General features: G+C 38.9%; 1 protein-coding gene across 2 annotated transcripts in view; it reads right to left on the reverse strand.

Moving 5' to 3' along the window:
* Cfap299 (cilia and flagella associated protein 299) overlaps nucleotides 1-15,979 on the reverse strand; it is a 485,668-nt gene that overhangs the window by 286,165 nt on the left and 183,524 nt on the right. For both annotated transcript variants that reach the window (XM_039092653.2, XM_039092654.2), the window contains exon 3: nucleotides 6,085-6,175. In XM_039092653.2, the coding sequence (XP_038948581.1) occupies nucleotides 6,085-6,175 (91 nt within the window). The remainder of the gene's footprint in view (nucleotides 1-6,084; nucleotides 6,176-15,979) is intronic.

Genomic DNA, 15,979 nt, shown 5'->3' on the forward strand with positions numbered 1-15,979 from the left:
ATGTGAAGAAAGAAATATTCATACTGTACAAAGTAAGTCATGGATGTATTTGGCCCTCATTTCACATGTCCCAACTGCAAATAATACACAAATGTCTTCTATAATAGAACGGCAGCTTTTATAACTTAAGTAATAAAACACTAAAAGTCAGTGTCTTTTTATATCATGGAAGCAACTATACCTACTAATTTTAAATGTTATGGACACACTCTATATTGCCCTGCATTTCCCAATGTTTGAAGCATTTTCAAGTTGAAGGTTAATGTTTGCACAAGTTAAAGGACATTAAACGGGTTTAGATGCAGAATATTTTTTACAAATGCACATAAAACATGCCATCGTGTAGATGTGCAATATCTACCTAACACTTCCTCTACAGAGCAGCACTGCTGCCAGGGGACCTGTGCTTGGAGAATGCCTAGCCCCCGGAGGGGACTTGTTGGAGTAGGTGTGGCTTTGGTGTGGCCTTGTTGGAGTAGGTATGCCACTGTGGGCTTGGGTTTTAAAACATCTCATCCTAGCTGCCTGGAAGCCAGTCTTCTCCTAGCTGCCTTCGGAATAAGAGGTGAAACTCTCAGCTCCCCCAGTCCCATATCTCCTGGATGCTGCCATACTCTTGTCTTGAGGATAATATATTGAACCTCTGAACCTGTAAGCCAGCCCCAATTAAATGCTGTCCTTTATAAGAGTTGCCTTGGTCATGGTGTCTGGTCATAGCAGTCAAACCCTACCTAAGACAGGACCCCTAACTGGAACTGAACTGAATGATGCCTCCCTGAGAACTAGCTTCCACAGTGCCAGAAGGTTCCCTGAGAACTAGCTTTTGCAGGACCAGACGACTCCATGCAAGCTTCAGAAGGATGGAAGCAATAAACTGTGCTGTCAGTTTTGATGCTGATGAAACTCACCAATGACCAGTATGGCATGGTAACACTATGTGTACATGTATGTTAGTGACTTGCCTGTCTTGGTGGTAACCAACAGCTCTTCAACTGGTCTTAAGAGATACTCAACAAGAGGAAAACTATGTCCGATACTGGAAACTTATCTAACTATTCAGTGGTAGTGAAATCACAGTTATTGGAGGGGAATCTACAGACATTACTCTACTAAACTAGCATGATCCTTAACAACAATATATAAATAGTGTGTCTTTATACCCATAGACAAGTGTAGCCTTTTCCTCTAATCAAGGAAACTTCTCTTTAAAACAGATGGAGAGCTGTACAAAGAACCACAACCAATCAAAATGCAGAGTTGCGCAGCCCAGTCCTGATGTATATACAAACAGGACAGCTTCCGTGCCTAAGGCTCAGAGGACGTGGCAGAAGTGGGGGAAGGAAGATTCCAAGAGCCAGGGGATCAGAGACTTTGCTGTGAGACTGTGTCTGCTCATAATATCAGGAGCTATGCCTGTTAAGTCACCAAGATGACCACCCAAACCTGAACTGAATGAGGAGGATGACACCAACGAACGTGCCAAACTGCACAGGGAAAAGGCTATTAGGCCTCAACCCTACACAAAGAACTACAGGCAACTGAGTAAAGCTGGGAGTGAGAGAGGCAATCCTACCCACGGAAAAGCACATCAACGAGTTGTCCAGTGCTAAACAGTCAGCCCTGAAAACATAAATGCAAGAGATAGGTGGACTCAATCGTTACATTTAGGAATGTGCAAATATGTAAACACACATATGCATCCAATAACAAAGAAAGGAAAGGCCATGAATCTGAAGGAGAGCAGGAAGTGGTACAGGGGAGAGCTTGAAGGAAGGAAAGAGAAGGGAAAGAAGTATTGTAATTAAACTATAGTCTCAAAAATGAAAGCAGATGAAAGGTTATCATTCCTACTTTGTTTTGGTTTCTAACTCCTTTCCTACTTTTTCAAATGCCCATCTTCCCCATTTTCTTTATTTTTACTTGGTTAAAGCCTTTTCTAGTTTTTCAAACCAGATGTTTAATTCATTCATTTGATCGTTTTTAATGGTTATTGTGAGTTGAATCTAACACGGTCCCTCAGGCTCATATAGAAGGGGACTTATTATCGGCTTTGGAGACTAATTGCATCCTGAGGGTATGTCCCTAATCAGTGACCTTTTAACTATGATTAATCAATACAAATTCTTTTGGAGATCATTGAAGCTATAGTGCGAGACCTAGTTGAAGAAAGTGGGCAAGTTGTTGTTTACTTGTATGGTCATGACATGCTGAGCTTGTAGTCTGTGTTTCTGTGTTCTCTCCACTGCTTGCCTAAGGAGAGCATCTCTGCTCCACTCTCCTGTTCCCCTGTGACTTTTTGCCTTTTTACAGGCTGAGGAGCAATGGAAGAGCCAACTATCCAGGGACAGCACACCTAATCTCTGATCTCAGAAGCAAATAAAAGTTTCTGCCATTAAACTGTTGCTTTTTTTTTTTTGTATATTTTACAATGATGGGAAAATAACATCTGGCACAATCTTTTGTTGGTATTTAAATGAATGAAATTAGTGCAATAGATTTTCCCTTTAAGTAATATATTAGTGAAATGAAATATTTTCCCTTTGATTTGCTGTAAATATTTTTTTAAACTTTTCTTATGATTTCATATGTGATACTGAGCAGTTACAGTATTACTCCTTTTGATTTTTAAAAAGTGTCTATTGTCATTGTTTCTTATGTATAAAATTCTTATGTAAATACCAGTTAACACTAGCTTCATAAATGATAGATATACTTAAGAAGTAAATATCCCATGTTTTAATTTATTTATTTCTAATGGAGGTAAAGAAAAGAAATGGGAATGAAATAAACTCATGGTGGGAGCTCCAGAGACTGTGGCAAATGATTTCATTACTGGATCCCTGTCCTGGGACAAGCACATATGGCACGTGCTAATCAATAGCTAACCTTTCCTTCCTTCCCCTTCCTGAAATGGACGCATGACTTCTGCTGACCTCCCATATCGGTGACAGCCATTGGCTAACTGACAGAGGGGAAGTGGAGCCAGCATAATGATGTCATAGCTCCCTTCCTTTACAGCAGAACAAACTCTGCAGCACAATTCAGTTTCCTATGTGATCAACTAAGAGTGGGATCTGCTGGGGTCACCTCTCTGCCACCTGTTCTACCTACATCATCCGGTTTTCTCGGGCCCTTAGAGATGTCACAGTAGAGCACTAGGCTTTGCCTCTAGAGACCCTAACCATCTAAGCATTACACACACACACACACACACACACACACACACACACACACACACACACGCATACATACATACATGCTTTATACATTATGTTGTTTTAATATGGCAATGTCTCATCAGTGTAAACATCTTTACATTTAGGTAGGAAAAGTAGGGCTGTATAAAGTCAAAATGCATGTGTTTAACCTGAACTAAGTGGTCAATTCAAAAACTAAACACAGATGCTACGGCCACATAACCTCCAAATGTTTTATGTCCATATATCCTTTTTTATCCAAAGGGATAATTGATATGCATTTCCAAGTGCTGAAGAAACCGGTTTATAACAAAGGTAAAACTTTACAAATAATATGACTTCCACAATGGGTTACAGTGGACAAGTCCATACTTGTCTATTGAAAAAGAAGTAAACATCTTTCTGATACCTTTGTTTTCTGAAAGGGGACATGTTAGAGATGTTGTAAGATAGGAAGGAGGGAAAAGAGTGTGTCAGCACAATGTAATTGGTCATATGCAATGCAATCTTATGTTTCATAAAGATTTCAACACAGGAAATAGGTATATTAGAAGTTCCTAATTCATAGGTTTTCCCTGTCCAGGTTACAGTGGCTTCTTTCACTGGTCATGAATGGACAGCTGTAAACATTGTTTTTAATGTCAGCTTTGATAACACATGTTTCAAAGCTCAAACAAGTCAGCCATGTGCTGTTTACATACTCACCATCTAGTGGGAAAATAAGTTTCATTAGGCCCTGCCAGGAGCACCATGCAAAATGTCATCACAGACTCATTAGACTCTGATTGGATAGGAAGTGTTTTCTTTTTTTCACTCATGAAATCAATAATCATGAAAAATCATTTAGCTATGTGTCTACTTAGAAGAGTGACATAAACCTGTGACAACAGAAATGTAGGGAGAGCCTATATCTTAACCATGTTTGTGAAAAAAATAAGAGAGATTTGCACAAAAGGACAAGCATTTCCTATAGCAGCAGTGTACTCTATAAAGTGTACTATTAATATTCTGATTGTATAGAATCCCACCAGTGATGAATAATATTTAGATCCCTAATAAAATTTACAATCATCACAAAGAACTATCTTTTCTAAGGAGCTATTCAAATTTATATTCTAGCAAAACTATGTTCCAATGTTGTTTATATAAATTTCCTCCATAATTCTAATTTTAGTACTTATAAATATAATTTGGATAGCATATTATTATTTAATAAATGCTTAAAGTATCATGCATTATGCTTAGTTTGTTTCAAAACTTAATCAGTATTAAATGGAGAATATTTATTTAAATACCATATTAAGGTGCAGGACACCATAGCTTAGATAAACAGAAGAATAGGTCTAATTTATGAGTTCTCTTTACTTAGAAACCTTTTTATTATCTGTTATATTGATCCTGACGGTAGTCACTCTCTACCTCCAGACTATTTTAACTCCTGAGCTGTATCAAATGCTTTACAATCTCTAAACTCAGCACCACATTTCTCATTCCATAAGCTACCCGCTCTCTACAGAATATTCCAAACTGGATTATGGAAATGCTCTTTCACAAATCCTTCCATATCCCTCTGAAGCCCAAGTCTCAGCAAAGCGCACACACACACACACACACACACACACACACACACACACACACACACACAAATAATAAAATAAAAAAAATGTGGGGTTAAGGTATTCAAAGCTGTGTGTGCTTACTCATTCTACTGTCCAACTGTGAAACACATTTGAGCCCTATTTTGGATCTGCTGTGCATTTCCTTATTGTAGGTAAAAATGACATCAATTAAAAAAAACTGTTGTAAATTCATTGATTACCTTTCCAGTCCACATGGTGCTGAGAATGACTTAGAATACTGTCTGGTCCCAAGAGTCTATATATAACACGGACTGCATGAAAGCACAGTTTTCTGCATTGCTCTCTCCCTTCTAAATACTACTTCTATTAATAATCAGACAAAGTCATAAATTTTCTATTACAACTTACAGGACCCTTCAGAGCCTAGTTTTGATCTATATTTGTACTTTGCTTTTTGAAAAATCTCTCCCTGCTATTCACCTTCAGTTCTCATAAAGTTTACTTAAAAACAAACAAAAACAAATACTCATACTGAAACAGTCTTGATGACTGAGTTACAGAAAATAAACACAAGTGGTATAATGGAAATTTTAGAGTCAAAGAATAATTATAAAAGTGTCTTACTTTTCCAGTATTGTCTCCGGAAAAAAAGATTTCCTTTACTATGAAGCCTACTAGTAATTTCACGTGCAGACAAGACTCGGTGTACCATTAACAGACAGAGAGGAAGAATAATAGTCTTATCCTGATTAGAAAACAGAATTTAATCTAGGCTTTCAATAGAGGTACAAATATAGATCAAAACTAGGCTCTCAAGGGTTCTGTAAGTTACAGTAGAAAATTTATCAGATTATTAATGGAAGTAGTCTCTAGAAGGGAAAAAGAAATGCAAAAACAACATGCCATTTTCCTCTTTAAAATTGTTTAGAATCTTATCATTTTTACCATTTTGCTACTATTAGAAACAGAAATAATCATAAAAAAGGAAATCTACACATGCTACTATAATATGTAAATGTCATATTTTATTTCCAGACAATGTCACACTACAAGTACTCATTTTGTGGGGATGGGGAACACATGGGCGGTGGCAGGCATGCAGAGATCTGAGGACAGAGCTGGACACTCAGTTGTTCTTTCTACAGGGTGTGTGCTGGTGAGCTAGGTTATCAGCAAGTGCCTTTCCCTCGTGAGCCATCTGTCCCTCCCCTACCTGAACTCCATCTTATGGAAGGCATTATGGGTCGCACCATCGATATTAACTGTGTTTGAAAATCCACTTTAATTTGGTGGTAAAACGTACTCACGCTCAGTTTCCCGGTGCGATTGTCCTCTTCCCTCATGGCCAGGGCTTTCAGGAAGTTATCGTGCAGGTCCTTACCAGCACTTGTCAGTGTCCTACAGAGACACAGAACCACAATCATACCGTAAGGCCACGTACCTGAGATTTTTTTTAAAAAAGCTTTTGAAACATTCTGAAGTCAATAACTGTGTTCCTTTAGTCTAACTGACAATGTAGTTATAACATGGAGGCCCAATGCACACAATTATCATACTCAGATTTAAATATTTACAGTCATTGAGCTTTATTTCCAAATACTTGGAACCAGGTTTATAAATAAAATAAAAATCCATATTAAGTCTCAAGCCATGCAAAATTTATTTCATTTCCATGTCCATCTTTTTTTAATCTATGAAAAGTCAACATATTTATACTTCTTGCTTTCAATAAAAAAGTCTATAATTTGGGTATTATTTACTGGTTGGTTCTATAAAATCAGTATGACAAACAACAATTTTTCACCCATAAATAGAGGTTCTCAAGATAAGAAAGAAAACTACTCTGGTATATTTTTATCCGATAAAAGGAAATATCAAAAATCCAGAGAGAAATAGATTTTAAAAAATATTCATAAGAAAGATGACTCAAGATAGTAGTTAACCTAGATACCATAGGCTACCAAATTATCCAGAACCAGAACTAGGTTCTATTTTTTTTCCAGCATTGCCAAAGAGGTCAATATAGACATCCCAAGCATTGAGGGCATTGCCTTGCCAAAGCTCTGTTTCTCTTTATAACATGACAGTAAGACCTTGTTGCTGAAAATAACAACACATTCTTGTGATACAGAAAACTAGACCACTGACCAGATAATGACCAACCTGCAAGAGGTGCCCATGATGTCACAGTGATATGATGCAACAACTTTCTAATTGGATTAAAAGCCTTCCATGTGAGATGGGACCCATCCTTGATACTGTTAAAGAGGTCATGAACTTGAGATTAAGTAGGCCACAGGCCTTAGGAAGACCTAAAGAACATAGTGTAACAACAGAATGTCACTTTAAAAGATAGTAAATGGAATCCCAGATCTGTACTCCATTACCCAGGCCAAAAGCCCTCCCTGTATCCATAGAGGCCTAGTATCACCTGGGGCAACTATATGACACTCCCACGGCCCAATCCCATGCTTGCTTTGTCCCCTGGCAAGCACAGCAGACATGAGGTTGGCCCTGTGCCCTATGGACTCCAACTTCCTGTAAATGCCTCTACCTACAATCCTGGAAGACTACAGCTATCAGGGACCATGAGTTCTGCCTGCATCCCTGGAGGCTGCTGCAGCCCTGGCCTATGAACACCAGGGACAACTACATTTCTAAAGACCAGTGTAAGAACACAATCAACAAAAGTAGGGCAATAGCTGGGCATCACCAGAACTCAACTCTCCTGCCATAGCAAGCCCTGAATACCCTAACACAATTGAATTACAAGAAAATGACGTTATATATAGTATTATGAAGATAGATGCTATTGAAGAAGAAATAAATAATTTAAAGAAATGAAGGAAAATACAATCAAACAGGTAAAACTTTTAAAGCAGTAACAGAACAATAAAATGAAAGAAATACCGGAAAGTATAATCAATTGGATAAAGGAAATGAGTTAAAGTACTCACAACCTGAAAATGGAAATAGAAGCAATAAAGAACATACAAACTTATGAAAACATGGAGATGGAAAACCTAGGAAAAATAATTGGAACCACAGATGCAAACATCACCAACAGAATACAAGAGTTGGAAGAGAGAGTCTCAGGAGGATAAGAGACAACAGAAGAAACTGATACATCAGTCAAAGAAAATTCCAAATCTAAAAAGTCTCTAACACAAAACAGCCAGACCAAACCTAAGAAAATAGGCATAGAAGAAGGAGATTCCAAGATGAAAGGCCCAGAAAATATCTTCAACAAAATCATAAAAGGGAAGTTTCCTGACCTAAAGAACAAGATGGCTATAAACATACAAGAAGCTTAAGAACACCAAATAAATTGGACCAGAAAAGAAATTCTTCCACCACAAAGTAATCAAAACTCTACACTTGATCTTAGCAAAAAGGCTGAAAAGCGATATCATCAAAATACCAAATGTACAGAACAAAGAGAAATATTAAAAGCTGCAAGAGGACAAGAAACATAAAGGCAGACCTATCAGAATCGCACTCACTTATTAAGCAGACAGTCTAAAAGCTAGACGGGTCTTTGCAGATGTCTTGCAGACCCTAAGAGACCACAAACATCAGCCCACACTGATAACCAGCAGATTCTCAATTGCCACGAATGGAGAAACCAGGACAAAACCAAATGTAAATAGGATCTTTCACTAATCCTGCCCTACAGAGGGTACAAAAAGGAAACCTCCGGCACAAAGAAAATAACTATACACAAGAAAATACAAGAAATGAGCAATTGCACACCAGCAAAACCAAGAGAATCATAAACACACACACACACACACACACACACACACACACACACACACACACACACAGGCTACTATCACCAACATCTAAATAACGGGAAATAATCATTGCTAATTAGTATCTCTAAACATCAATGGACTCCATTCCCCAATAAAAAGACACAGGCTAACAGAATGGATCCATAAACAGGATCCACCATTCTGCTGCATACAAGAAACGTATGTCAGCAACAAAGGTAGACATTTCCTCAGAGTAAAGGGCTGGAAAAGGTTTCCAAGTCAATGAACCCCAGAAGCAAACTGGAGTTGCCATTCTAATGTCCAATAAAATAGACTTTCAACCAAAATTAATCAAAAGAGACAGGGAAAGGCACTATATACTAGTCAAAGGAAAATCTACCAAGATGATATCTCAATTCTGAAATCTATGGCCCAAACACAAGGGCACCCACATTTGTGAAAGAAACATTGCTAGACCTTAAATCACACATCAAACCCCACACATTAATTGAGGTAGACTTTCACACCAGACTCTCACCAATCAACAGTTCATCTGGACAAAAACTAAACAGAGAAATAGTGACATTAACAAATGTTATGAATCGAAAGAAGTTAATAGTCTCTTCACCCAAACACAAAACAGCACACTGTGTCTCAGCAGTTCTTGGCCCTTCTCCAAGATTTACCATCACAGAGCCTCAGCAGATATAAGAAAATTACATAATGCCTTGTATCCTATCAGACCACTATGGATTAAAGCTGGATTTCAACAACAACACAAACACCAGAAAATATACACTCTTCTGGAAACAGAACAACTTTGTGCTCAAATGATCTGTGGGTTAGGGAAGAATTAATGGACAAATTTAAACACTTTCTAGAATTGAAAATGAAGGTACACATACCTAAATTCATGAGGCATAATGAAGCAGTGCTAAGGGGAAAGCTCACAGCACTGAGTCGCTCCATAAAGAAATCAGAGCGCTCCCAGATCAGCAATTTAAAAGTACACCTGAAAGCTCTAGGAAAAAATAAAGAAGCAAACGTAGATGGCAGGAAATAATTGAAATCAGGGCTGAAATCAATCCATTAGAAACAAAGAAAACAATACAAAGAATCAATGAAACCAAGAGTTGGCTCTTTGAGAAAATCAACAAGATAGACAGAAGTTTAGCCAAATTAAATAAGAGAGAGAGAGAGAGACAGTATTCAAATAAATAAAATCAGAAATGAAAAGGGAGACATAAACAATGAGGCAGAAATTCAAAGATTCATTAGGTTTTATTTCAAAAGCCTGTACTCCACAAAATTGGAAAATTGCAATAATTGACTTCTAGACAGATACCATTTACCAAAGTTAAACCAAGATCAGGTAAACTATTTTAAAAGCTCCATAACCCCTAAGGAAATAGAATCAGTAATTAAAAGTCTCTCAACCATAAAGAAGCTCAGGGCCAGATAGTTTTAGTGCAGAATTCTACCAGACTATCACAGAAGACCTAATACCAATCCTCCTTAAACTATTCCACAAAATAGGAACAGAAGGAACCTTGCCAAAGTCATTATATGAAGCTACAGTCACCCTGATACCTAAACCACACAGAGACACAACAAAGAAAGAGAATTACAAAGTTCCCCTATGAACATTGATGCAAAAATAGTCACATCCAAGAACACAACAAAAACATCATCCTCCATGTTCAACTAGGCTTCACCCCGATGCCCCAACATACAAAAATCTATCAATGTAATCTACTATATAAACACACTGAAAGGAAAAATTCCACATGGCCATCTAATTAGATGCTGAAAAGGTCTTTGACAACTTCCATCACCCTTTCAAGCAAAAAGTCTTAGAAAGAGCAGGGATACAAGGCACATAGTTAAACACAATAAAGGCAATATATAGCAAGCAATATTTGACATCAAATTAATTGGAGAGAAACAATGCTATTAAAATCAGGGACAGACAAGGCTGCCCACACTCTACATATCTGGTCAATACAGTACTTGAAGTTCTAGTTAGAGCAATAAGGCAACTAAGGAGACCAAGGAGATATAAATTGGAAAGGAAGAAGTCAATGTATTGATATTTGCAGATAACATGATAGTATACATAAGTGACCCAAAAAAATTCTACCAAAGAGTTCCTACAGCTGATAGACATGTTCAGCAAAATGGCTTGGTAGAAAATTAACTAAAAATAAAAGTATCCCTCCTTTGTACAAAAGATAAATGGGCTGAGAAATCAGGAAACAACACTCTTTACAATAGCCAGAAGTAATAGAAAGTATCTTAGTGTAACTCTAACCAAGCCGGTGAAAGGCTAGCATGATAAGAACTTCCAGTCTCTGAAGAAAGAAATTTAAGAAGATAACAGAAGATCTTCCATACTCATGGATTTTCAAGATTAACATAGTGGAAATGACCATCTTACCAAAAGCAATCTACAGATTCAATGCAATTCCCATGAAAATTGTAACACAGTACTTTACAGAACTAGAAGGAGCAATACTCAACTTCATATGGAAAAACCAGGAATGGTAAAACAATCGTGTACAATCAAAGAACTTCTGGAGCATCCCCTCCTGACCACAAGCTGTACTACAGAGCGATAATAATAAGAGCTGCGTGATATTGGCACAGAAACAGTCAAGTTGGTCAATGGAATCACATTGAAGACCCAGAAATAAGCCCACACACCTAAGGACACTTGATTTTTGACAAAGCAACCAAAACCATACAATGGAAAAGAGGAAGTATCTTTAACAAATGGTGCTGAACTGGAGTGATGGAACCACGTGCATTCTCACTCGCCGAGGATCCGCAGGAGCCACGCACTCCAGTTGTTTCTCTGCCAGCCACTTTCACACACTGTCCCCCTGGCGGGTAAAATCAAAGTTCCAGAAACTTGAAATTTCGCAATTAGATTTATATGTTAAATACTCAATCCACAATGCATCCACAGAATTCACTGCCAATTAATAAAGATAGAAACCGCCACCCACCTAGACAATATAAAATTGACCTAGACCCACTGGGTCGGAATCATCTTCCTCTGCTGTCTCCACCTTGATTTCTCTTGCTCCTCCTCCTGCCTTACAAAAACTTTGTCCCCACCCCATTCTCTACTGTCCAATCATATATTGCCTTGACATCAACCTACACATAGCCAGACATTAGATGGAGCTTGGGAAGTCCTGTGGAAGAGTTGGGGGAAGGATTGGCGGACCCAGAGAGATAGGAATGCCACAGAGTCAAACAACCTGGAGCTTTGGAAGCTCCCAAAGACTGAACCACCAACGAAGGAGCATACATGGGTTGGATCTACCCCCCACCCCACACATATGTAGCAGATGTGCAGCTTGATCTTCATACAAGTCCCCCGACAACTGAAGCAGAGGCTGTCCATGACTCTATTGCCTGCCTGTGGAGTCTGTTCCCCTAATTGATCTGTCTTGTCTGACTTCCGTGGGAGAGCATCTGCCTAGTCCTACAGTGACTTGATGTGGGTGAAACCAAGGGAGGCCTCCCCTCCCTCAAAGGAGAAGGGAAAAGGGGAATGGGGAATGGAGAACGGTCTGTGAGGGCAGACTGGCAGGGGAGGTGGGGGCTGCAATCAGGATATAAGTAAATAAATAAATAAATAAATAAATAAATAAATAAATAAATAAATGAATAAATGAATAAATAAATGAATAAATAAGGAAAAGACACTACATGAGATATTGCTAGATCCACAGTGGAGCACATCACTCAACCCTCATCAGAAGTACCATAGATGGGAGATGCACCATTGGAAAACAGGTAGAAAGTAAGAAACTGGACGATCAGCCCCAAACTGGATGTCCAAATCACACCCCTACACTCAAAGCCCAGTGATCTATAGAGGATGGGGCAAGAAGATGGTAAAATCCAGAGGTGGTGCATGACTACAGGGAACAATAGTTTTCCAGACACAGTGGGCAGATGCACATGCTAACTCACAGGTACCATGACAGCATGCACAAGACCTGAGTAAGCCAGAAAGAAATCTCACTGTAAAGGAGGAAGTGGCTCCAAGACCCAGCTCTGGACAAGAAGCTATTCACAACTCAGTTTCTAAAAGAGGGAAATTCAGTGTTAGTTTTTCAATGTACTGTTAATTGGTATAATAACCACAGGCCAGGGCAGGTCGTAAGACTATAGGCATTTGACTCCACTTTTTTTTGTGTGCATGGCTGTTTAAGACAGAGAAAGAATGTGAAGTTGGAGGGGTAGGAATATGAAAAAGAATGTGAGAGTTTGGGGAGGGAAAAATATGATCAAAGTATATTGTATAGAAAGTATCAAATATTAAATAAAATATTAAAAATGGAAGGACAAAGATCACTGAGGGCTGGAGAGAGTTCAGCTGTTAAGAGGACATTTGCTGCTCTTCCAGAGGACCCAGGTTCAATTCCCAGCACCTACAGAGTGGCTCACAGCCATCTGTAAATCAAGTCCTTGGGTAGTTTGATGCCTTCTGGCCTGCCTTGGCACTAGGCACTCAAAGGCTACACAGAAATACATGCAGTCAAAATACCCATATACAAAAAATAAATTTTTAAAGTTGTACCAGCACTGAATCAAATAGTAAAAAGTTGAACAATGTTTTATAAAATAATAATTCTGTTTTCACACAGCAATTTTCTGTTTATTCAACAAATGTTTGTATTGTGTTTCTGTCTTTAATCAGGAGCTTTATCAGGGCCCAGAGGTCAGTAAAGCACAGTTCCGCTCCTAGCTTGCCTGTGGTCTCATGGAGGTAGGCAGGCATGTAAACACAGCAGTGACAACTCTCGGGAGAAATACGGAGAGAGCATCAGGGAAGTTCATGAGAAAATATTCTATCCTATGAAGGAAGATAATTTATACTCAAAGTCGTTATGCTTAAACTGGGAGCTGAAAGATAAGCCTATTAGTCATTGCGGGTGGTGGTCCGGGAAGAAAATACTTGTAATTTCAAAGGCAAAAGGAATACAGGGGTCAGTTTTTAAGGTAACTTCGGGTAATGCCAGGGCAGTCAGAAAGTAAATGCAAAAAAAGGAAGGGGAAACTACATGACAATAATAAATGACAGCAGTTTTGAAGACTTGTAAGGATGTCCTGAAAGCCGGCAGAAACACCAGCAGTAACATCAAGCTCCACTCAAAGAAGGCTTCTGTCCTTCACACAAAGAAATAAGATAATTTGTGTTTTAGAAAGAATATTCAGCAGCTTTTGAGAGATGTAGAAAGAAAAGGACAACTCTAGAGGGATTCACAAGAGGCGTGATACAGGTCCAGTGGGAGAGAAGCAGCATTGGCTGTAAGGCAGGGAAGGGTAAGCAGGAAAGGATGGGTCCGTGAGTTTAATAGATATGGTGGGACCTGTGAGACTGATTGGCAAGTGGGTAAAGGCATCTGTAACAATAGCCTGTAGCCAAGCCGGAGGACCTGAGTTCAATCTCCAGGACTCACAGAATGGAAGGGAAAAAAAAGAGCTCCCAGAGCTGTCTTCTCACCTATACACTTGGGTGGTAACACAGACACACACAGACACAGACACAGACACAGACACACACACACACACACACACACACACACACAGACACACACACACACACACAGACACAGACACAGACAAACACACACACACACACACACACACACACACACACACACACACACACACAGGGGTAAAAAGAGTGCAAGAACCCGAGGGTCAAGGAGTTTGCAGTGAGGCTGTCAGGAAGTAATATGAAAAGCTACACCCATATTGTGTCACCAATGAGACTTTCCAAACGTGATTTGAACAAGGACAAATGTAACAGAATAAAAAGTAATGACAGAGCACTGGGAATTGTCTGAGAAGCCTCTACAGTTACGCTTGCAAGTTCATCAGCCAGAGCTCACCAGGTCTTTTTACCGAAACAAACCAGCCAACCTCAGTGGGTCCAATTATAAGAAATTATTCTAAGAACACTGCAACCACCTCCACTTTTCCTTTGAATTTCTAATACTGACACTCTATTAAATCGGTTTTAATTTAACTCATTAGAATCTGGAACTATTACTCATAAATAAAATATATAATCAGTAAAATGGTTATCCGGTTAAGATACCCCACAGTGACTTCACAGTGCTTGGGCTAATAAACCCCACCATGATGTCCGAGGTCTCATCTCCCTCCCATGCAGATGAGCGTTTATTTGTTACTATTTGTCTTCCTTCTGAGCTCTTCTGACAAGGACGATGGAACCTCGGTGTGGGTTTAATTTTCACATCAAGATGGCTCAGGATGTTGAAAAGGTTCTCTATGCTTACTTTCCACTTACACATCATCTTTTTATAACTGTCTGCACATTTAATCAAACTAGTAGAGGAAAGAGGAGGAAGGTGGAAACAGAGGACAGTCTAGGGAGTAAATGTTGTCAGGATACACAATGCACTAGAAAAATAAAATTCTTTATGAAACCTAGCACTGTGTAAAATAAATATATACCAATAGGAAAATTTAAATTAAAAAAGGAATGGATTCCATTACTGCCCAAAAACATTCCCGAGTTCCCAGACTTCCATATGGTAAATCTAATAATCCTTCCTTTTGTTACTTCTTTGTCATATCTTGTTTAATTGTAAACCCTCAGACTTTCACATGTCACTTTAAAGTACAGTTTGATCACCGATCTAAGTCCTACAACACAGCATATAAAATCATTACCAGTTTCACGTGCACTGTTCAAGGTTATTTTTATAGGATATAGTTGAAATAGATATCATTGTAATATGAAAATATCATATTTATACAATGTATTTATGTTTATATAGTGTATTTATATTCATAATACTTTAGGGAAAACTATTCACTTGATTACACATTTTGCAACATTTTGAACAGGAATGGCCCCCACGGACTTAAGTGTCAGTGTTTGGCCCAGAGGAGGATCAGCCTTGTTTGAGGAGGTGTGGCCTCAGGGGAGGAAGTCTGTCACTGTGGAGGAGAACCCCGAGGTTTCGTACACTCAAGCTAAGTCTAGTATGGCGGTCTTCTGCCACTGCGTGCGGGTCCTTCTCCAGAATATGTCTGTCTGGACACTGCCATGCTGTTCTGCCTTGATGACAATGATGAACCATCCAAACTGTAAGTCAGGCCCAGTTAATGTTTTTCCTTTGTAATCATTGTGTGGTCATGGTGTCCCTGCAGAGCAATAAAGTCCTAGACAGCAACTATTTTGTTTTTCTCTCCCCCCGTTGGACCAGATATTTCTGTGAATGAAAAGAATGACCTGCGTTATGTATGTCCAGATTTATGAGACACAAAAATGTAGAGAAGATCTGTAGAACAGGGTACCTACCATTCAGGGACATGTTGGAATAACTAGAAACTACTAAAGGAAAACGAAAGAGAGAGGAGTGGGGTTTTGGGTACCATGACATCGACA

This window comes from Rattus norvegicus, chromosome 14 (assembly GCF_036323735.1).
Source record: "Rattus norvegicus strain BN/NHsdMcwi chromosome 14, GRCr8, whole genome shotgun sequence".
Lineage (NCBI taxonomy): Eukaryota > Metazoa > Chordata > Mammalia > Rodentia > Muridae > Rattus > Rattus norvegicus.